Below are 23,304 nucleotides of genomic sequence, written 5' to 3'. Positions count from 1 at the left end.
TCTATCATAAAGTTTACAATCCATTCTGCTGGATGCAAATACAGATTTCTTGCATGTGTAATATCTTTGTTAACCATAAGACAAAGCAGGCTCTACATAGGAGATTCAGCTAAATACATGCAATTATCAGCTGCAAAAACAGAAGATCTTTGAGATACTGAAGTTCATACACAAGAAGTCTTAATTTAGATATTCTCTGATCCCATTGTGCAAACTCAGGCATAAAAACCCTGGCATGGATTTTGTAAAAAAAAAAAAAATTCTATACCAGTGATGGCAAACCTTTTATGCACCGAGCGCCCAAACTCTGCATGTGCCCAAACTGCAAGGCACATGCATGTGCAAACATGCACACATGTGCAGCGGAGACATGAAGACCAGCTGGACAGCAGGAGGCAGGGCATCCCAATACCGGCAGCTCTGCCAGAGGTGAGAGCTTTTTCTTTTGTGAGCCTTTGTTTCGTCGTTTTCAGGGAAACAGGAGCTCACGAAAGAAATGCCACGGAGAGCTGAGCTGGGGCAATGGCATACATGCCAGCCAAGAGGGCCCTGCGTGCCACCTCTGGAATACGTACCATAGGTTCGCCATCATGGATAAAGATTGCTCAAGAAAATATTGGGAAGGAGAGAAGTGCTTTCTATTTTTAACCCATCTATGTTCTTAGTTAAGGAACTAAACTCCTTAACTAATCTCCTGCTTAAAATGGATCCTTATGCAACATCTTCCCTCTGGGCAATGGCAAGGGATGCAAGTTAGGTGAAGTGCTTAAATCAACTCCTCAAAAATAAAATCACCAAAACTATTGGTGGCACAGGGGTTAGAATGCAGTTTTGCAGGCCGACTCTGTCCCCTGCCAGCAGTTCGATCCTGACCGGCTCAAGGTTGACTCAGCCTTCCAGCCTTCCAAAGTCGGTAAAATGAGGACCTAGATTGTTGGGGGCAATAGGCTGACTCTGACTCGAGAACAAGAATAAGAGAATAAAAATACAATGACAGGGACGATAGGCACATTAGTGCACTTCTACACCCCCCCTCTACTATTACTGTGTGGTTTGGAAGTAATACAATTTTGGACAGGAAGGCTGTGCAGAGTTTGGTTAGGACAGCAGAAAACATCAAATTCAGCTGTAGTGGTGCAGTGGTTAGAATTCAGTAGTGCAGGCTACTTCTGCTGACTGCCAGCAGTTCAGCAGTTCGATGTTCACCAGCTCAAGGTTGACTCAGTCTTCTAAGGTCTGTAAAAGGAGGATCCAGATTGTTGGGGGCAAGAGGCTTACTCTGCAAAACTGCTTAGAAAGGGCTGTAAAGCACTATGAAGCAATATATAGGTCTTTGGGCTATTGCTATTATTTTAAAATAGGAGCAGTAAGCAAAGCAGAATGAGGCCTTCAAAAACCTGGGGCTTAGCCAGCCAATGGAACAACCAGATTATTATTTTTAAAGAATAAGGAATTATTATTACATGACTAGAAAATAATCATACCAGCCATATTTAATTTTAACAACATTTATATGTAAACCAAATCAAAACAAGTTGAGTTTGTAACCTGGTCCCACTCACTACTTTTCAGCATAATCCCCAGCATACAGTTAGATTGTGGCCTTGGACCCAGGAAAAAAATGTTTATTTTTTAAATGTGTATCTATATATTAAAATGTCAGTTTGATTTACTGGATGAGAAAGACTGCAATGACAAAGAAATTAGAAGCTACAGCAGCTTTCACTATCCCACATATTTCTTTTATATCCTGATTGGCCAGAGCTCCTGAACTCATCTACTACAGAAAGTATCTCCAACATTGTGTCCTCTTTACTGTTTACAAGGGTAGCATATCTGATGAATCACATTTTTCAGACTGCAATGTGATTCTTCAAAAGCTGGTACACATCCATTAACATTCTGCCTTTCAAGTTTGAAAATCAATTCACATCTGAAGTGAGACTGTCCTAGTCAAGGACCTCAAGAAAATAAATTAAACGCTGGGATTCACAAAAAATACTCTGGAAAAAGAGAGCATTAAGAAAGCATCTTCAGGACCTTGGAGAGCTCACTAGAGGAAGTTATTGATTGGGTAGTCTCCCAATTAAAAAGGGTATTTCAGCATTTTTTGGAACCAGCTGGGTTTTTAGAAGGCTGGCAGGAACAGTAGATGCTTTTAGCTTAGTCCTACATTTTTATATATATATTTATACATACATTTGTACTACATTTGGACTAGAAAAATATCGTTAAATGGTCATAAATTGAGGAAGGCCTCTATAGGAGAGTTGTCTTCTGAATAGTTCAGACTGAGAAAATGATATTCCTATACAGATATCTCAATTTATGACTATCAATTAATAAGAAGGCTACAATCTAAGGTTTGAATGGCAAAAAAGAGAGAATACTGATGGCTTCCTTTGAATTAGAACTAAAGAGTTCAATATGCTCAGAATTTGCAGCGGTTTTGCTCAAAGTGGGAACATGGCAAAAGGTTCTCAAGCACTATACTAGCAACAATAAAGCAGGGATGTAAACCTTGTTAACACCCATATTTCAAGAAACATTCAAGAATATGAAATCACCAGAGAAAAGAACCTTTTTGAGCTTTCTGAACAGGACAGAACTTTTATTTTTCATTCAGAGTCAAGAACTGTCTCCCACTCAATTGATCCACATGCATTACGCACAGACAAGGGAGAAAGATGCTCACCTCAATGCCATAGCAGAAGTCAGCCCCTGCTGTCACTGCCATCATGGACAAGAGTCCAGTGCCAGTCCCAATGTCCAGGACAATGGCTTTTTCCCCTCTCTCTTTCACTCTTCTAACTGCAGCACGAATACCTTGAAAATACTTCGTGTTCTGTTAAAAGAAAGAAGGACCCATTATTCCACTGTGTTCCTATTTCTTAGGACTGGACAAATGCACCCTACCGCGAGAGTTTGGGGACCTGTGATCATTTGCAAAACAATGAATTAAAAGATAAACTTTCTGAAAGATGTTCTATATAATTCCAGATGTGACCTTACCAGTTCTACAGGAGAAAAACTACCCTAAGCATCTAAAATTCAGTTTGAATAATTGCATACAGACAATCTGAAAATAAGAAGGCAATAATACTCAATACTTTTTCATTAGAAATTATCAATGTTTTGGTGTCTGCCTCACAATTTAAGGCACAACAGAATGGAAGTTCATGGAGCCACATAAGGAATTTCAACACCTAATAAAACACAGCTAAAATAAATAAATAACTTACTCGGTCCTTGTCATTCAACATGTCTGCATAGCAGGACCTGTAAAGAAAATTCAGTTTTCAGATCAAACACAATAGATTCAGAAAGCTGCCAAGGAGTGCCAACATTATCAGAAAACAGACGGGATGAACAATTCCTATTATGACATTATACCATGTTTCCCCGAAAATAAGACAGAGTCTTATTTTCTTTTGACCCCCGAAATAAGCTCCTAGCCTTATTTTCAGGGAGGTCTTATTATTTTTGTGGTGCAGGAGGTGGCGAGCGTGGTCACTTCATGGCTGCTGCTGTGTTGCAATACTTTCGGGAAGGGCTTATTTGGGGGGGGTGCTTATTTCAGCACATGCGCTCAAAAGCCCAATTGGGCTTATTATCCAGGGAGGTCTTATTTTCAGGGAAACAAAGTATATGAACGCACCAAACATGAACGCACAATGATTGCACTGCTGCTTATAAAATGACAGAAAGAAAATATCACATTTATGCACAGAAACCTGTGCAGTAACGCACAGGAAATGGGACTCATGCTCAAAAAGAAAGCAAAATTGGATCGAAATCAAGAGTGGGAGTGGATGTATCCTTGAGATAACTTGGTTCAAAGCTCTATAGAGCCTCAACAAGCACCCTGAATTGCACCGACAAGAAAACTAGTGACTCATACAGTTCCAAAAACAGGTCACCCACTATTATCTAGATGTACTCACCATTTTCTAAACCATCCATCAGATCCATGAATCTGCCATTCTTCAGGGGAAGTGGGGGGACCCTGATTCATTATGCATCTTTATTGTACTTTATATACTTTTATATTTTATTACTCTCTCTCCTATATATCCTGCATCCTGTAACCATTGATTTATAACCTTAGCCTGATGCCTAGGCATTTTCTCAGCTTTGGGGGAATGTAAGGGAAGGGAGGGCCATGTTTTTTGTATCCAGTGGTGGGATTCAAATAATTTAACAACTGGTTCTGTGCCCTAATGACCACCTGGGTAGGCGGGGCTCGGTGGTCATGTGACTGGGTAGGCGTGGCCAACACAATGTCACTCATGTGGATGGGTGTTTCGCCTTAGCTGTGACAATGTAACAGGGGGTTAACCGGAGAGGCAGTTTCTGTAAGCAGGGCAATAAAGATTAGGCTAGAAACAACAATGTTTCCTTCCTGCCTTCCTTACAGGATTAGCCTTGTAAAATGGAAAAAAACAAAATGAGATTTCTTCCAACAACCGGTTCTCCCAACTGCTTAGAAAGTTAACAACCGGTTCTCCCGAATAGGTGCGGATCGGTGAATCCAACCACTGGTTGTATCACTCGAAATCCAGCAGAGGATGACCTTATCAGTTCCCTTATCATTTTCTCAGTGTGGCCGGTACAATAAGATCTTCATACCTGCGGACTGCCTGAACCCACACTGGATTGTTGGGTTTCTAATTCCTTTTATTCTAATTGTATGGCCTGAGGCCCTCAGAGCCTGCTTTGATTTTACCCTTGATATCAAGAGTCTTTACTTTCTTGAATAAGGAGGAGAGGCCTTGCCTTATACCACCTCAATTTGCATCTGAATGGTTTTCAAGAGCAGTGTGTATAAACTGTATTACAGAAGTCCAGACGAGAGATAAGTCAAGTCTTCAATGATCATCAGTAAAACATTGTTTATTCAGGAATGGTTGCAATTTGTGCAAAAACCTTGGCAACTTGGAAGATTCCCAGGTCACGCTGACTGGGGAATTCTGGCAATTGAATTCCACAAGTCTTTAAATTGCCAAGGCTGGACACTCTGAACTAGAAGAATACAATGAATGAAGGTATCAGAAGTTGTTGAGAAGTCCAGGAGGACTAGTAAAATTATGTATTGTCAAATCTGTCTCTCCAAAAGTTGTCAAGAAGTTCACCACTGTTTCTCTGTTATATCCTGGCCTGAAACAAAGATGCAACTGTGCTATGTTGATTTTATATAGTAACATTGTTATATATATAGTAACATTGTTATATATATAGTAACATTTTATATAGTAACGTTGCCCGGGTATTTATGTATTTATAGGGGGGAAACATGCAGACCAAACGTAATTTCTAATGTTGGATTTTCCCCCTTATAGAGGGAGCCCCCTTGTGGAGTACTGTGAAGCCGTTACCATGGCAACTCCACTGCACTTGTACAGTAGAAGCCATTTTAAGGCACGAAAGGCTGCAGCTTAACAGAACAGTGTTAGAGGTGTCTTACCACCACAGTCTTTTTTCCCAGAGAGTAAGTCATCTGTGTATCAACTTTGTTTGACATTGCTCGAGGTGTTCCAGAGTTATGCTGGAACAAACACAGACACATTTTTAGGTAGAGAGAGATTGTTTTAATATATATATATATCCCAACAGACCTTGCTATTTCCTGGTGGTAATCATAATTCTCATCTTCCTCTAACCACTCCATGGCTCCAGTAGTCGGATTGGCTCTTCCACAGAAAACCTTCATCCCCGTCTGTCTTGTTTTGTTATTTGTGAGGAAAGTTCTGTTTAACAAAAATCCTATCTTTGGATACATAAGCTAAAACCTATTGCAACAGAAAAGAAATTGCAGTTTAGGAAATGATGTGTACAACTGTAATGCCACTGTGACGTCACAACAAAGCCTTGCAATCTTCTGAGATTTACTCCAAGAACTGAAAAGAATGGCCTGGTAACCACACATACACATATAGGGTGTGGCTGCCTTTTACAGGTAGTCCTCAGCTTACAACAGTTCGTTAGTGACCATTGGAAGTTATAACAGCAGTAGAAAAAGTGACATATGACCATTTTTTCACACTTACAACCACTGCAGCAACCCCATGATTACATGATCCAGAACATTGCATCTAAAACCTATGAAATGGGCAGCTATCTCAATTTGATAAATGAATAAAAAAGAAAACCAAAACTTGGGTCAATTTCATTATCAGACAGAAATCCCCTCCCCTGGAATACAGGTAGCCCTCAGCTTATGACTGTAATTGAGTCCAATTTTTTGTTGCTAAATGAGACATTTGTTGAGTTTTGCCCCACTTTATGACTTTTCTTGCTACAGTTAAGTGAATCATTGCAGTTGTTAAATGGATAAGCCAGTTGTTAAGTGAATCTGGCTTCCCCATTGACTTTGCTTGTCAAAAGGTTGTTCCCCGGGGGATTCTGCAACCGTCATAACTATCAACTAGTTGCCAAGTATCAAATCTTGGTCACATGACCATGAGGATGCTGCAATGGTCATAAGTGTGACAAATTGTCATAAAATCACTTTTTTCAGTGATGTTATAACTTCCAATGGTCACTAAATGAACTGTTGTAAGTCAAGGACAACCTGTATTTGTTTATTTAATATTGTATTCTTATTAAGTAGGGATGGGAAAGCTTATACCTATTGGTAGACCCTCTGTGTAAAGCAGAGAATTTATCGATCTTTTTTTTTAGCTCCAGCTGCAGTATTCATGTTTAATGTTTATGTTTAATATTTATGTTTAATGTTTATGTTTAATGTTTGTTTAATGTTTATGCTTAATGTTTATGTTTAATGTTTGTTTATTTAATGTTTGTTTAATGTTTATTTAATGTTTGTTTGATGTTTATGTTTAATGCTTATGTTTAATGTTTAAGTTTAATGTTTATGTTTAATGTTTATATTTAATGTTTATATTTATTTAATGTTTATTTAATGTTGATGTTTGATGTTTATGTTTAATGCTGATGTTTAATGTTTATGTTCAATGTTGATGTTTAATGTTTATGTTCAATGTTGATGTTTAATGTTTATGCTTAATGTTGATGTTTAATGTTTAAGTTTATGTTTAAGTTTAATGTTTATGTTTGTTTGTTTAGTGTTTATGTTTAGTGTTTATGTTTAGTGTTTATGTTTAGTGTTTATGTTTAATGTTTATGTTTAAGTTTAATGTTTATGTTTAATGTTTATGTTTAATGTTTATGCTTAATGTTTATGCTTAATGTTTATGCTTAATGTTTGTTTATTTTTTATCGTATGTTTATGTTTAAAGTTTTTTTACGTTTCATGTTTAATATTTATGCTTAATGTTTATGTTTAATGTTAAATTTATTTGATACATGGGTCATGCTGCCGCCTTTTCTCTACACCAAGCTTTTTTGTTATTGTTGTTGTTGACCATGGGGATACTGCAACGGTCATAAGTATGAAAAACGGTCATATGTCACTATTGTTGTTATTATTAGGATGCCTTTTTCGTTTTCTGCTTTGTATTTTATTTTGTTGATAAACACACATACCCTCAAACAAGCTTAAATGAAAGTACTGAATCTGTAAAGTTTAGTTTCTCTTTACATTTAGGTAGGTAGGTGGGGAGGGGGGAGGGGGGAAGGAGAGACAGAGACAGAGAGACTAAACTTTGCCCATTCAGTACTTTCATTTAAACTCCTTTGAGGGTGAGGAATTCTGCCCATGCCTACGAACCTTGCTTTTCTAGGTCAGGAAACTTGAGGCATGAACTCCACACATGCTCAGAGGCACGAGGGCTAGCAGAAATGGGACAGGCGTACCGAGCTTCCTTCTCTTCCCCTGGTGAACCGAAATCGTAACTGCCCTGCCCAGGACGGGATGGGGGGAAGACAAATGGGGGCGTAACATTTCCCACGGGAGACCCCCCCCCCCTCCACTCGCCCGACCCACTCGCTCAACCGGCCGCGTTTCACTCACCGGCCGCCGCCATCTTCCCAGGATGCAACGCGCGGAGTTTCCTTTCCGGTTGGGAAACGAATCTCCTCGCCGAAGCTGGAGAGTTGTAAGACCCCAAGAGGTATAACGACGCCGGTTCCATCACACTTCCAGTTAGAGGTGAGCCTTTGTCCAAGCGGGGCAAGAGGGGTGGAAATCGTGGCACAGTTGCCTTCCTGTGGCTGGTGCTCTGGAGGGGAAAGTGATTGTCAGCACTAAAGCCGGAGATGAAGTATAGGAGCCCTAGTCTGGTGCAAAGAATAATAGAATGACAGAATTGGAAGGGATATTGGAAGTCTTCTAGTCCAACCCCCTTTAGAGTAGAGTAGAAATAGGAGTAGAATAGAATTACAGAATGGAATTACAGAATGGAATAGAATTACAGAATAGAATAAAATTACAGAGTAGAATAGAATTACAGAATGGAATTACAGAATAGAATAGAATTACAGAATGGAATAGAATTACAGAATAGAATAAAATTACAGAGTAGAATAGAATTACAGAATGGAATTACAGAATAGAATTACAGAATAGAATAGAATTACAGAATAGAATAGAATTACAGAATAGAATAGAATTACAGAATAGAATAAAATTACAGAGTAGAATAGAATTACAGAATGGAATTACAGAATAGAATTACAGAATAGAATAGAATTACAGAATAGAATAGAATTACAGAATGGAATAGAATTACAGAATAGAATAAAATTACAGAGTAGAATAGAATTACAGAATGGAATTACAGAATAGAATTACAGAATAGAATAGAATTACAGAATAGAATAGAATTACAGAATAGAATAGAATTACAGAATAGAATAAAATTACAGAGTAGAATAGAATTACAGAATGGAATTACAGAATAGAATTACAGAATAGAATAGAATTACAGAATAGAATAGAATTACAGAATGGAATAGAATTACAGAATAGAATAAAATTACAGAGTAGAATAGAATTACAGAATGGAATTACAGAATAGAATTACAGAATAGAATAGAATTAGAATAGAATTACAGAATAGAATAGAATTACAGAATAGAATAGAATTACAGAATAGAATAAAATTACAGAGTAGAATAGAATTACAGAATGGAATTACAGAATAGAATTACAGAATAGAATAGAATTAGAATAGAATTACAGAATAGAATAGAATTACAGAATAGAATAGAATTACAGAATAGAATAGAGTAGATGAATAGTTGGAAGGAACCTTGAAGATCTTCTAGTCCAACTCAGGCAGGAAGCCCTAAACCACTTCAGGCAAATAGTTATCCCATCTCTTCCTAATGACCTCCAGTGTTGGAGCATCAACTTCTAGAGCCATCTGTCCCACTGATTGACTATTCTCACTACCATGAAATTTCTCCTTGGTTGTAAGTTGTTTCTCTCCTTGATTAGTTTCCATCCATTGCTTCTTGCCCTGCTTTGGAGAATAGGTGGACCCCCTCTTCTTTGTGGCAGCCCCCCAAGAGTTCATCGCCTTCTTCTGGAATGCTTTTCAGCTTTTCCTTCCAGTCTTTAGCCCTGGGATTTTCTGCTTTTGCTAACTAGGACTGACCCTGCTTTTTTTTTTAAAAAAATGTATTTTTTGTATTTTATTTTTATAGAAACAATCCATTTTCCATTGATCAGTGTAGCATCTGGGTATAAATATTTTGTGCCAGCATTAAAATATACAACCTTATTCATAATTTAATCTCAGTTTAATTTCCAATACCATAAGCATCTAATATTATAACAATCCCATTGTAATTTGTTTGATTCTATTCGTTATATTGACTATTAATACATTTTCTATACTTTCGATCAGTGGTCTCCAACTTTGGCAACTTTTAAGACCTGTGGACTTCAACTCCCAGAGTTCCTCAGCCAGCAAGCTGGCTGAGCTGGCTGAGGAACTCTGGGAGTTGAAGTCCACAGGTCTTAAAGTTGCCAAGGTTGGAGACCACTGCTTTAGATAACTTCTTTTGACTTCCAAGTGTAGACAAAGCGGGCCAACTGGTTTTTGTTGTTGTTGTTGTTGTTTCTTCGTAAGTAACTAATGAGGGTTATTATTATTTTATTTTTTTGTTAACTGCGTCGAAGTCCTCCAAGAAGGCAGGGCGAAAAAGCCGCCCCATTGAAATGAATAACATTTAAAAACTACTGCTCCCTGGAAGAACCGGATATCGTGCTAAGGAATCATTTAGACCTCGGCCCCTTCGAGGAAACGGCGATGGCGTCATCAAATGGGGCCGATATCAGCTGCGAATACGCCGATGGACTGGCCGCGACGGCAGGCCAGACGACAGAAGTTCCCATCGTCCCTCTCAGAGCGGCCTGGTCCGGTTGCCATGGAGACAGCCGCCGTACTGCGCGTGAAGAGAAAGCGCGGAGGGTCTTTGCCGGCCGAAGCGCTGGTCCTTGCCAGCAAGCGCTTCCGCAGTGAGGCTGGGGCTGCCGCCGAGGCCGCCTCCTCGCCCGGAGAGGGCGAGGTGGAGAAGACTCTCTTCAAGTTGGTAGCCACTGTAAGCTCGGAGGTGAGGCTTCTTCGCGTGTTTTGGCTGGGATCGTCAGCCAGGAGAATTGAATGTCTATTATTTAGATACCGTTAGTTAATACGCGGTGTGTTTAAGCGCGGCTGGCTGCGGGATTCTGGGAGTTGAAGTCCACACGTCTTAAAACAGTACACAGTAACTGAGTTGGAAGGGACCTTGAAGGTCATCTAGTCCGACCTCCCTGCTCACGCAGGGGACCTGTAGTAGGGATTCAAACCGCCGAACTGCCAACCTTTCTGATCGACAAGCTCAGTGTCTATCGTCTTCAAAGGGCAAAGGTTGATGTGACACTGATCTAAACACAGGTAATGGTCCTCGATTTACAACAGTTCATTTAGTGACCATTCGAAGTTTCCACGGCACTGGAAAAAAGTGATTTACGACCGTTTTTCACACTTACAGCCGTTTGCAGCATCCCCGTGGTCACGTGATCAAAATTGTCATATTTATGACAGTTGCAGCGTCCCTGTGGTCATATGATCCCCTTTTGCGTCCTTCTGACAAGCAAAGTCAAGGGGGAAGCCAGGTTCACTTAACAACGCTGTTACTAATTCCAACAACTGCAGCGATTCGCTTCACCAAGGTGGCAAGAAAGGTGGTTCAATGGGACAAAGCTCACTTCACAAATTTCTCAGCGGCATCAATTGTGGGCTCGACTGTGGTCATAAGTCGAGGACTATCTTGTACTATGAACAATTTTTGATTCTTGTAATCTTTCACTGGGCAAAATGGTACATCAAAGGGTAACAATCTTTGAACCGAGGGACTTCAGATGGGTGAACTTACAAAATGTGTCCAAAATCTGGGACCTATGACTCAGATGGAATTGACATGTTGTAAATTGTATAAAACAGTGTATCATCATCCTTTTTTAAGAATGCCATGATCCCTTGTGGGGTGGAGTTTGGGCAACTGAATGGAACTGAAGGGTCGGATGCCCTTCCTGTTGCCAATTTGGAGGGTTTTTTTTTCTAGCAGATATATTCTCTGTGTGCCCAGAGAGAGAAATAACTGCCTCTCCCTAGTATGAAACAGTGTATGACGTAAACATTACCATAAAGCAGGGTGTGACATTATACAAAATGTCATAAAAGATCTCCTGTGCTGTTGTTTGACTGCAACATATGATTCAACACAAGCTACTTCCAAGGAAGATTAACATCTCTGTATCTCAACTTTTCCAATGAAAGGAGGACATCAGAAGCTCTGACATCCTTAAAGATCATGGAGAAATATTGCTGAATGTATTTCTGCACCTGAGGGCACGATAAGAAGTAACGGGTGGAAGATCATCAAAGAGAGATCCAACCTAGAACTAAGGAGAAACTTCCTGACAATCAAGGAGGACAATCAATAGAACGTCTTGCCTCTAGAAGTTATGGAAGTTTATAAGGAGAGATTGGACAACCATTTGCCTGAAATGTTACAGAGTTTCCTGCTTGGGCAGGGGGTTGGACTAGAAGACCTCCAAGGTCCCCTCTAACCCTATTATTCTATGTTCTATGCTGATTTTACACAAGGCTGGACCAAATTGGCCTGTATCCTGTCCCAAATGGGGAGGGGGGAGGTCATTACAGTATCTTGGACTGCCTTTAAACATCCTTCTTTGTTTTAGGGTGGAAGTTGAAAGTAAGTTTGATATAACAAATAATAAATTGTAGAACATTCAGCTTCAGAATGTTGTCCCCCTGCAGGGATCTTGCCCTGGGACACCTGCCCCGTTCCAAATGCACCTATTTTACACACCCAGGAATTATGTATCAAGATTTAATATATATTTTTAATCTTGAATAGATGTCTTTTTCTATTGAAAAACCCCATAGGGGTGAGAGAGGAGAGATTATTCTGCATATCCCAAGGGTGCTTTTTTCAAGAGGCAATTGGACATTCCTGGTTTTTCTTTGAAGATGTTTCGCTTCTCATCCAAGAAGCTTCTTCAGCTTTGAAGACGTGAGCTGAAGAAGCCTCCTGGATGAGAAGTAAAACACCTTCAAAGAAAAACCAGGAATGTCCAGTTATCTCTTGAAAAAGCACCTTTGAGACAACCATGACCTGGATGACTGAGAATCTCCATAAGACATTATACTGAGTAGGGAATTCTGGGAGTTGAAGTCCACACACCTATAAATTGCCAAGGTTGAGAAACACTGCTCTAATCCCAACTGCTAACTGAACTTCTTTAAAATGTCTTTTAGGCCGAACCTGTTGACAAATATGTACAAGAAGCTTTTACCCATCAGAAAGGAGGCCAGATCCTGCGACCTGCTCTAGGGAGTGCTCAAAGAATAATTCAGGATCTTCGTTCTTCAAAGCACGCCAAAAGGCAGGAAAGCCGCTACCGCCTGATCACTAGCCTCCGTCCAAATATCAGCAATGGAGCAAATGCTGCTCTTGGAGCAAATGAGAAAGAATCTGATGAAAAGAAACAGTCTTCCGTGTCTGAGAAAGAAAAAAATGACAGCACGTCTGGCTGCTATAGAGACTTTCAGTTCTTTGATATTATACAGGAGGAGCAGGTGGAAAATGATACATCTGCTTCCCATTTACAGGTTAGTACTAAGTCAGGGACCACCAAAAACCTAAATTAAAATGGGATAAGAGCCACTGATGCAAACACATTGATGCCATCGCAACTACAAGCTGGCCCATAATGTATCTTAGGTTTAGAATAATGTTTTTCACTAGGGCCTCTTACTCCTGTACAGTTTCATCTCATAAACTTAGATTGTTTTTGGAGTTTGTTTGTGAGTCCTACTGTAAATGCATGGACATTATGTGGTCACACCTGTTTTTATAGCGGGACTCAGATTCTGGAATATTTGCCATAAAGAGTTGAAGCCAATTTTCTCATTACAGTGGAGGATGAGATTCAAAATATTCTTCAAACACTCCTTTTAATGCAATAGTTCCCCACAGGGGGGCAATTTGATTTTTAATGGGGGCAATTTGAACCTTGTTTAAACCAAGTTAATGGCCTTTTAGGCTTCCTCTGCTTGAGTAGAGTTCACTTTTTGAGTAAAGTAAGAATTATATGCCCCGGGGGGGCATCAGGATTTTAGAGATACTCAGGTGGGGCATGGCCAAAAAAAGGTTGGGAACCCCTGTTTTAATGGTTTTCATTGCATTAATGTTTTAATTGTATTTTGAAAAATACAATTTTTTAAAAACATTAAAAAATAATTTAAACAGAAATGGAGAATAATTGCAGAAAATTAAAGTATAATGTAAAATATTTCAGTAGCAGTTGGGAAGAAAGGGAAGAAAAAAGGGATATTTGATTTTTTTTTTTACTTTTTTGTTTTATTTTGTCCTTTATTTCTATCACCAAATAAAATCTCATTTTTAATTTTTTTACTTCAACCCTAACCTCTGTGTAAAACCTTTGTGCTAGCAATAACATTAATTATAAATAACAAAACCGTATTAGGGATTCCGTTGTTTTATATATCCATGTATGTATTCTATTCCTTTCTTTTTTTTCCTGTTTATTTATGGGTTTTTTTTTAATTCCATTAGTTAAAAATATGATTCATGTATTAATAATATTTTAAGTGTTGGTTTAATTGCATTCTATTTTAACTGCATTTAATAAGCTTTCCTGAGCTGTTTAAGGGAGTGGACACTATACAAATATTATCAATGAATAATATGGTTTGTTTGGTTTGGGCTCCATTGTGAATCCAGCTATTACAAAAGTCACAGCTAATATTTCCAGTAACTGATCGACGAAAGAAGTTTCCATAGATTGTCCACATTTTCACAACAAGGTCAGACTTTATGGTTTAGAAGCAAGTTCTAAAAACAGCAAGAGTAACTCAGAACAAAGTGCAATGTGTGAACCAGGCAGTGGTTGTGTTGCAACCGTCTACTGCCCTTTGAGTTCAGATAGCCCTGGGCTAAAATACCTTCTGACATTATGCCACCTCTAGCCACAATAGCCTCTTCAGCAACTTGGAAAGCAAGCAAAGGGACAGTTCCACATTATCTAGAGCGCATCAACACAGGAAAAACCCGGCTACAACTCTACAGCATCTGTGGACTCATTTCTGTTCATGCAGTGACCTCAAGGAGAAAGAAGCTGTTATAATTGTGACATTAATTTAGATGTAATCCCCAAACCCTGGTATTTAAACTTTCTAAACCATAGAGTTGGACCACAATATGCCTGGTAATCTGGACAAGATACGGAAACGTTTCATTGATCAGTGACTCAAAATATCTCTGTGTTCCGTTTTTTAAAAGGGCATTTTTCGGAGCTTCTGGTGTTATTGAAAGATCAAATACTGTAGTTAGTGGACATCTGATTGTTGGCCCTTAAAATTATGCATTTCTACCTTTAAAGGTAAAGGTTCCCCCGAACGTGTGTGCTAATTGTTTTCCAGCTCTAGGGGGCAGTGTTCATCTCAATTTCTAAGCCGAAAAGCCAAAGATGTCTCTGTGGTCATATGGCCGGCATGGCTCAACGCCAAAGGCACATGGAGCGCTGTTCCCTTCCCACCAAAGGTGGTTCCTATTTTTCTACTTGCATTTTTTATGTGCTTTCAAACTGCTAGGTTGGCAGAAGCTGGGCTAAGTAACGGGGGCTCACTCCGTTACGCAGCGCTTTGGATTTGAACTGCCGACCTTCTGATTGAGAAGCTCAACACCTTAGCCACTCAGCCACCGTGTCCCTTAAATATCACTAAATAATAGCAGTCAAATAGAGCGAAGAAATGTTATAAAAAGGCTCCTTCTTGGCAAGCTCATATCTGGAGATGACAAAAATATAATAAATATGAGATTGAAAGATCAAGTAATACAAGGATTGGAGCTTTTGGTACCCCAAGTTCCTCTGTCCCTTCCCCTCATCTCCAATTCTTGTGAATTGCAAACTGTACCTACATTGGCATTAAATCTAACATTAAAAATGAAGCATTGTGTTCTCTCCGGTCCTTTTATCAAAATTGGCTTCACTTAACACAAAATGGTAACAAGTGAATTCTTGAGAACTCACAAGAACATTGAACTTTGTAACTTTTTGTTACGAGATTCAATAACAAGAAAGAAACTGTGTTGCCCAATTAAACAGTGTTCTATTAAATATTTGCTCATAAATAGGGAAAGAAACAAATAGTTTACTTTTAATGTTTTGTCCAACTTACTTTTAAGTCAAGAAATATAGTGTACTTTAAACATTAAATATTTAAACACACTTTTCTGCAATTAAGTGTGAAAAGGCTAATTTAGAGAGAAGGATTTAATAATTTGGAAAGCTTGTATTAACAAGATTGATGTTGTATATATGATTCCATATACATTGTGTTTATATGATAGAAAGAGAGAGGTAGAGAGAGGGGGGAGTGGGAGTTAACAGGCTGAGATATTGGATAAGATATGCATGTTCTTTAGAGTTGACCAAAAATAAAGGCAAGATAACATTCTAATAATAAGTAAGTTCTCTCTCTTTTTTTAAAAAAGTTCTCTATTGGCTAAAAAAAATATGTAAATCTTAACAGAAATCAGATCCGGATGTCATCCTTTGCAATGCCGTAGAGATGATTCGTGAACGTTTAACAGTATCTGACAACAGTAAAGAAGCAGAGGATTGCTTAAATAAAGAAGAATACGTTTATGATATCTACTGTACGGAAACAGCTACACCGGGGTGGATTGAGAACATTCTCTCTGTACAACCTTACACTCAAGAGTTTGACTTGGTAAGTAAATCAAAAACAGCATCTTCTAAGGCAGGGGTCAGCAACCCACAGCTCTGGAGCCGCATGTGGCTCTTTCATCCCTCTGCTGTGGCTCCCTGTCGCTGGTCGGCTCCACAATTGAAAGGGCTTTCGGTTAGGACAGGTAGAGGAAAAAGGATGCCGCACTAGGAGGAGACACTATGGTGGCGGGACCGGACTTCCAATCAGCAGAGGAAAAAGGACACCGCGCTGGAGACTATGAAAGGGGAACTGGACGTCCCCCATCCAGTGGAGCTCCAGGATTGAACAGGGGGCTTCTGGTTAGGACCTTTGTGACTCTTTGAGTGTTTAAGGTTACTGACCCCTGTTCTAAGAGAATATAAAATATAGTGAGGCTTGTTTCTTTCCTCCTTGTACAACATGCTGTATTTCGTAACTTAGAAGTGATTCAACCTATAAAATACAAGTGGTTTGTGTATCTCATTGCCTTACAAGCTTACACTCTTATGCCTCTGCCTTCAAGATTACTATTGCTAATTGCTTTCCCCTGTAGTGCATTTCTTCTTAAATGACAGTAGTATTGTGTGTTGACATGCAGATGGATGAAGAGCACTTCACTGAAGAAACCTATGACGATGAAGATGATGAGAATAACGAGAACAACTGGCGTAATGACTATCCAGATGAAGATGAGTTTTTTGATGAAGGTGAAGGTGCTATTTGTTGATGATCATATTCGTACACAGGTAGTCCTTGACTTAGAACCATTCGTTTAGTGTCAATTCAAAGTTACAACTGCACTGAAACAAATGACTTACAACCAGTCCTCACTCTTAAAACTACTGCATCATCTCCAGACATGTTAACAAAATTTGTGTGCTTGCCAACCAATGAAGATTGTAGCATCTTTGTCATGTCATTTCTAGCTTCCGGTAAGGAAATTTTAATGAGGAAAATTCCTTTTGCAACATGCCAGAAGTGGTCATATATGGCCCAGTTTTATCTCAGTGGTGTTTTACCTAGAGAACAATCAGTAGGAAAAACTTGAATCCTCCTCCTCCTCTCTTAACGACCTCATAATCCCTTGCGGGGTGGAGTCTGGGCAACCGAATGGAGTGCTTACTGGCTGGATGCCCTTCCTGTCGCCAATGTGGAGTTTATTTCAGCAGATATATTCTCATTGTGCCCAGAAAGAGAAATATCTGCCTCTACTCAGTATTGAACTCACAGCCTCCTGATTGTGAGGCAACAGCTCCACCTGTAGGCCACTGCACCACTCAAAAGTAGGAAAAACTTACTGTATTTTTTGGAATGTAAGACGCACCTTTTTCCCTCAAAAGAGAGGCTGAAAATCTGGGGGGGTCTTATACACTGAATACAGCATTTTTGGCCTCCAGAAACTCCACCCCCTTCACCAAAATGGCCTTGCATAGCTTTTAGGAGGCTTTCAGAGAGCGGCTGGGGGGGGGGGCAAAATTGAGCAAAAACCGGCCTGTTTTTTGCTCATTTCTGCCCTCCCCAGCCCCCAGGAGCACTCTATAAGCCTCCTAAAGGCTATTCATGCCCTTTTTTTGACAAACAAACAGGCCTGTTTTCACAAAAAACTCCTTTTGGGAGGTCTGCAGAGTGCAAAAACTTTTTTTTTAATTTGCCTCTTCAAAATCTTGGTTCAACTTACACTCTGAAAAATACGGTAAATCGATCCAATAAAATCTGTTAAGAGCACAGAATATTTCCCAGTTTTAATTTCTGCCATAAATCATTCTATGGAAAGGTTAAACAAAGATCCTTAAAATGAATGAAAAAGTAAGAATCTTTTGGAGCAAGTAGAAGAAAGGGTTTGAGAAACCATGTTAAAGAGATGTCAACAAATAACCAGGGGGGAAAAATGCCTCCAAAATCATTCTGGCATCTGGCATCAATTTGGTTTTGTGTTTTCTTCCAGAATCAGAAAAAAAGAGTGGGGACACCAGTGATGAAGACTGTGGATACATCAGACGATCATGGGAGGAGTATGAATCTGAAGTCCTGCAGGAGTTTGACTACGATGGAGTCAAAGAACTGGATTCCGAGTAGCTTGCAGGATCTTTCGTATTTGTGAAACCCCCATGTACGATGTGGCCTTAGCAAATCGTGGCACCACAGCCCTAACTTGTCACCCTGTTTTTGGCCAGAGCATCTTCAAGTCAAGAGAGAGCAGATTGCCTTAGTGCGCAGCATCTTCTAAAATGAAGTGATCCAAGTGACGTTTGCTATTTTTGGACCTCAACCATGGCATGGTGCAAGAAAAGCCTGAAATTGACAGGTAGATTCTGCCATTTTGGGATGCCTGACAAATCCCTTTGGCATGAAAGGCTGAAGTTTCCACAAAAAAAGTATTTTAAAAAGATCACTTTTACTACAAGATTGGAAATGTTGCTGTTACCTTATTGAAGTAAATAGTTTTTTCTTTTGCAAGTCTTATTGGATCACTGCCTGTAGAGAGATTAGTACTTGAAAATGATTGTTCAGATTGGAAATTTCTGCACCTTAATATTCCTAGTTGCCGCGTATATATAGTTGATTACATATTAAAAAGAGTAATTTATCCCTTTTTATTGTTGTATACCTTCATTAAGATATCAGCCTTGACGTGTCCTTTTAGGAGTTAGTGATATATGATAATTCTTGTTTCTCTTTGCATCGTTTACAAATGTAGTTGTTAAAATGTATAGAATTTGAAGTTTGCCTGACCTTGTTTTCCCTGTAGAAGTCTTCTGAAGGAAAATATTCTTTTTTTAGTCATTATTATTTAGTTGATGCTTTCTTGTATTCCTTAGGTGTTTATTGCGGTGCTCCATCATTGAAGGTTTTCAAGAAGAGACCAGATAAACATTTATTTGGAATGATATAGTGTTTCTTGCTTGAGCAGGGGGTTGGACTAGAAGACCTCCAAGATCTCCAACCCTATTTTTCTATAATCTATTAGTTTATCAATGTAGACAATTAGTTCTGAGTGAAGTGCTTACAGTTCATAGATAAACATCTCTAGTCCACCCCTTGTACTAATCCTATATGGGGAGAAAATAGAAAACCATAGCTTTTGCTCCATTATACGGGAAAGGACAATGCCAACAAAATAGTACCTTCACGTAACAATTTTTTTAATATAAACTATCAAGCATAGAATATTATCTCCATCCCTTATTTTGCAAAACCTAATTGTGGGATCTTTGGTATTCTCCAAGCTTGATTGTTTTCTTGCAGACCTTTCATTGCCCAACTAGGTAACATCATCAATGCTAATAGGAAGTGGGGTTTGCTCTCATTGCCCTGTCAATGTTGGTGGGCATGGTCTTGATAGTTCCTTCATTGGATTGTTGTTTACCTAATTGTAATGAACTGGACCAGGGGTCAGTAGCCTTAAACACCCAAAGAGCCACAAAGATCCTAACTGTTCAATTCTGGAGTTGCCCGGAAGTCTGGTTCCCCCATCAGAGTCTCCTCCTAGCGCAGCATCCTTTGCTGATCGGAAGTCCTGTCCCCCCCCACCATAGAGTCTCCTCCTAGTGCGGCATTCTTTTTCCTCTACCTATCCTAACCAAAAGCCCTATCAGTTGTGGAGCTGACCAACAACAGGGAGCCACAGCAGAGGGATGAAAGAGCCGCATGCGGCTCCAGAGCCGTGGGTTGCTGACCACTGATCTGGACCTAGGGCCTTACCCCATTCCCGTGTTCTTACTCTCGCCCCTTCTTACTGTCTCGGAGTCACAACTGGGACTGCAGAGATGGTTGTAGCTACGCTATGCAATCACATGACCTTGTAATCCAAGAACTAGCTGTAACTATCATCTTTGCTTCAACAGTTTAACTGGCATTTTGGCAGAAGCAAACTAGAGAAGCTGATCTGTGCCAGCCCCTCGTTGGCTTTACCATCACAGAATTATGGGTCCAAACTCTACAATGTCTCTCATAGAATGGTACTTGGACTCTGCAATTATTGCAGGTAAAGCAGTACGGATGCTCTACTCTCTTTCAATTTGAGTTTACCTTGGGTGACCTGGATACATCTGCGCAATTTTCTTACAAGACTGCTTCGATGAGGTGTCTGGCTTAGCTTCCAAATAAGGTCAAGAGTCTCACACATTAATGAAAAACAAGTTTTCCTTCACAAGCTGATTCATGTGCTCTTTTTTTTTTATTTCCACATGGTGGAATTTTAATTTCCCCCTCTCCAAAGTTCTTGTACATACAGGAACTACAAAATTTGCTGTTGTGACAACTAACTGATCTGGTCAGGAGATAAAACAGTTCAGTCTTTCTATAAAACAATAAAATGCATTTTAACAGCAGAATGGAGTATAAAAACAATCCCGGGTATAGTTTAAAATTTTAATGCCATCCTGTTAAACTAAATAAAACGTTTATTGGCCACATTTCTATTGCACTATGAGACTGAAACCTAATTAAAAAGCACCAAGATAAATGGATGTAGTACATTTTCAAAGACATTTTTGATCTAATGCGGTCGATTCAAATCATTTGGTTTTCATAAGAACTGAGAGACAAAGCTTCAAAAACTGTTCCTTTCTGGGTTCTTCAGCAATACAATAAATAGCACTCCTCTTATTAGAGTTGATTATAACTGGATTCAAATCTGAAAGCAAATCCAATTTTTGTTTGAATTAAAAAAATGAATAATTACATGTATAGATCGGTTGCTGTTTTTTTAACTACCTTCCATTTATAATAAGTACTTAAGAACACAGTACCAATGATTTTGACAATTAAGCTGTGGAAATTTACACATGCACATAATTAAAAGTGAGCAAAGCTCACAACTGATCAAGGAGCCTCTTCTCAGGTGTAATCCATTGTGAGAGTACTTAAACTTTTATTCTTTAGCACCCATCAGTTTATCCAATTGCATACAAAGGAGAAGCAGAGGGGCGGAGAGATATTTCTACCTTTTTGCTTCTGTGCCTCTAGAAACAACCAAGAGACACAGAAAGACACAACATGACACATTTTTGAAGAGAGAGTCTGCTTGGGAAACTAACAAAATGCATGTTCAGAATTGAGGGTGCTTTTCCTAATGAGGTCCAAGCAACCTTTTCTAATAAAATAAAATCATTGATATTGATTTGCAGCTGATAAGGGTGGAAACGTGATCCCAGAGTGAGAAGATATAACTGGACAATCAAGACGTTGATAAAATCAAGTGGACTGTCGGACTACATTGGGCCTGAATCCCTGTTCTTAACCTTTCTCTTGTTTAGACTAAAAACTAGCATAATCAAGTGAGAAACTGTCTTTGCCCCCAAAATAGCTTCACAGTTTCTCCCTGTACCACTTTACACAAACTTTTTTCTACTTGCATTAAAGAAAGTGCCTTAAAAATGTGCATTTTTTAAAACTATGAACCCTATTAACTCAGTAATAAAAGTTTTGATAGCTCCTCAAGCCAAGTCCAACTTTTACATTAAGAATGGTTCTGTATAAAATCCTTAAAAATATCAGGGAGCTGAAGCAGCATGAATTTGACATGTTCAATGCCCAATGTTGGGAGAGAGCCAAATGAACAGTTGTGGTGCTTATTATCCTGGTTAAAAATGTTGGCTTCCAAGCCCTAGACTTCGTACCCTACTGTGTTGAGTTGATTCCAATTTGATTGACTCCAAATACACTTCCATCTAAACCTCTAATTTGATCAAAGCAATTGAAGTCAGGAAGAGATGACCAGCACCTTCTGAATATCTTGAGGATATGAAGGATGAAGAATGGAGTTAGACTACTTCTAAAGATCAAGAAGGCAGATAAACCTTCTTAGCATATTCAATCACTTGGGAGGAATAGCTGGTCACAATCATTAGTGCAGGATTAAACAACTGATTGCTTGGTAGACCTGATGAAACTTTCCAATTTTAGTAAATTGGACAAGATTTTCTTTTTTGTTAGACTAATTGTCTAATGTCCATCTTCGGGCACTTTCCTTAAAGACCTTTGATTTTGCTGCTTAAAAACATCGGATTAAAAAAAAACGTAGTGATTTATGCCTGAGAATCTTGGTGAGCGTTCTCATTTTTACAAAACTAACAAGCAAAAAGGCAACCAAATTATATCAACCGGGTAAAATCTCCAAATCCAGAAAGAAGATCTGGGCTGCACTGTCATGTCCAGACTTTCATCCGAGCAGCTGGTTGAACTACTCTTTTTTCCCCATGTTTAATTAGATTTGCTTTCTTCTTTTTCTTCAACAGCATCCATTTCCGTCAGAACACAATCACAAAGTAACTGAGTGGATCGAGTGACAGCACCTGGAGAAGGAGCAGATTGGAGATTCAGCCATGGAATTATGAACGATTACTTCAAAACCGAGTTGCTTGCTAAACCAAGATGGGCATCGTATGCCTCAGAACAGAGGATGCTTCTGTTTTTATGCATTTGCTGCAAATCCAATCATCCAGTTTAATTTTTACATAAATTGTGGATGCTGCAATTTTTTTCCTTTAGTAACAATCTGTTGAGCAGATATTACAATAGCCACAATCACTCCATGCACAGACAGAAACATATGACTAGTTTTTCTTTTTCTTTTCTTTTTTTCCTAATTACTTGGATAGGGATTATTCTTTATACTATTTATGTTTGTATTAATTGTCATGGATTGCACCAGTGAGTCTAAAACCAATTTCGTTGTATACGTGATATACAATGACAATAAAGGCTATACTATACTATACTAACTTGCAAAAAGGGCAGGATTTCTCTGTAATCCTCCACCAACACAAGTTTTTCCTGAGATGAACATTATTCCTTCCTCCGCTGACACTAAATTTAACAGTGGACATGATGTTTCCATCTGCACAAAAACCTATGGACCCAACGATACTGCTTCTTATTTACTTCTCTTTCTCAAAATGCAGGGGAAGTCAAGGTCTAATCTTCTAATGTAGCATTTCCATGACAATTAAAATGCAGAGCATCCCATTTTACCCAGATTAAGATTTGGGAAACTGCCAGTTACTCTGGAAGAAAGGCTCAAGCCAGGAACTACCGTATTTGTCGGAGCATATGACGCACATTTTTCCCTCAAAAAGAGGCTGAAAATCTGGGTGCGTTTTATACACCAAATACAGATTTTTTTGCC

The 23,304-nt window shown here is 39.1% G+C and overlaps 3 protein-coding genes across 7 annotated transcripts in view; 1 reads left to right on the top strand and 2 right to left on the bottom strand.

Annotated features, from left to right (window-relative positions):
• PRMT7 (protein arginine methyltransferase 7) overlaps positions 1–8,015 on the bottom strand; it is a 34,881-nt gene extending 26,866 nt beyond the window's left edge. The window contains exons 1-4 of the mRNA XM_032230408.1: positions 7,934–8,015; positions 5,616–5,789; positions 3,243–3,279; positions 2,696–2,845 (exon numbers count right to left, since the gene is read on the bottom strand). Of these exons, the coding sequence (XP_032086299.1) occupies positions 2,696–2,845; positions 3,243–3,279; positions 5,616–5,779 (351 nt within the window). The 5' untranslated portion in view covers positions 5,780–5,789; positions 7,934–8,015. The remainder of the gene's footprint in view (positions 1–2,695; positions 2,846–3,242; positions 3,280–5,615; positions 5,790–7,933) is intronic.
• On the top strand, positions 7,999–22,773 carry SLC7A6OS (solute carrier family 7 member 6 opposite strand). Of its 3 annotated transcripts, XR_004256464.1 has the most exons (7): positions 9,929–10,482; positions 12,696–13,049; positions 15,996–16,196; positions 16,774–16,888; positions 18,121–18,480; positions 20,021–20,160; positions 22,415–22,773. XR_004256464.1 is itself a non-coding variant. In XM_032230413.1 (6 exons), the coding sequence occupies exons 2-6, from the start codon at positions 10,192–10,194 to the stop codon at positions 18,249–18,251; spliced, it is 1,092 nt and encodes a 363-aa protein (XP_032086304.1). In that variant the 5' UTR covers positions 7,999–8,071; positions 10,049–10,191; the 3' UTR covers positions 18,252–18,770. The 3 variants fall into 3 exon arrangements, 2 of the variants coding, with proteins under 2 accessions (XP_032086304.1, XP_032086305.1); XM_032230413.1 differs by lacking the exons at positions 20,021–20,160; positions 22,415–22,773 and adding an exon at positions 7,999–8,071 and having other exon boundaries at positions 10,049–10,482; positions 18,121–18,770; XM_032230414.1 differs by lacking the exons at positions 20,021–20,160; positions 22,415–22,773 and having other exon boundaries at positions 9,967–10,482; positions 16,774–16,882; positions 18,121–18,770.
• Positions 20,561–23,304, bottom strand: part of SLC7A6 (solute carrier family 7 member 6) — a 62,385-nt gene continuing 59,641 nt past the window's right edge. For all 3 annotated transcript variants that reach the window (XM_032230410.1, XM_032230409.1, XM_032230411.1), the window contains exon 11: positions 20,561–22,471. In XM_032230410.1, the coding sequence (XP_032086301.1) occupies positions 22,380–22,471 (92 nt within the window). In that variant the 3' untranslated portion in view covers positions 20,561–22,379. The remainder of the gene's footprint in view (positions 22,472–23,304) is intronic.

The sequence above is a fragment of the Thamnophis elegans genome, chromosome 14 (assembly GCF_009769535.1).
Source record: "Thamnophis elegans isolate rThaEle1 chromosome 14, rThaEle1.pri, whole genome shotgun sequence".
NCBI lineage: Eukaryota > Metazoa > Chordata > Lepidosauria > Squamata > Colubridae > Thamnophis > Thamnophis elegans.
This window is presented reverse-complemented; position numbering and strand designations above follow the sequence as displayed.

What these genes read in the sequence shown, in the direction of transcription:
- SLC7A6OS (XM_032230413.1), top strand. Translation starts at nt 10,192, where the DNA reads ATGGGGCCGATATCAGCTGCGAATACGCCGATGGACTGGCCGCGACGG. An exon ending in TAGCCACTGTAAGCTCGGAG is followed by an intron (nt 10,483 to 12,695) that starts GTGAGGCTTCTT and finishes AATGTCTTTTAG; the next exon opens with GCCGAACCTGTTGACAAATA. An exon ending in CATCTGCTTCCCATTTACAG is followed by an intron (nt 13,050 to 15,995) that starts GTTAGTACTAAG and finishes AAATCTTAACAG; the next exon opens with AAATCAGATCCGGATGTCAT.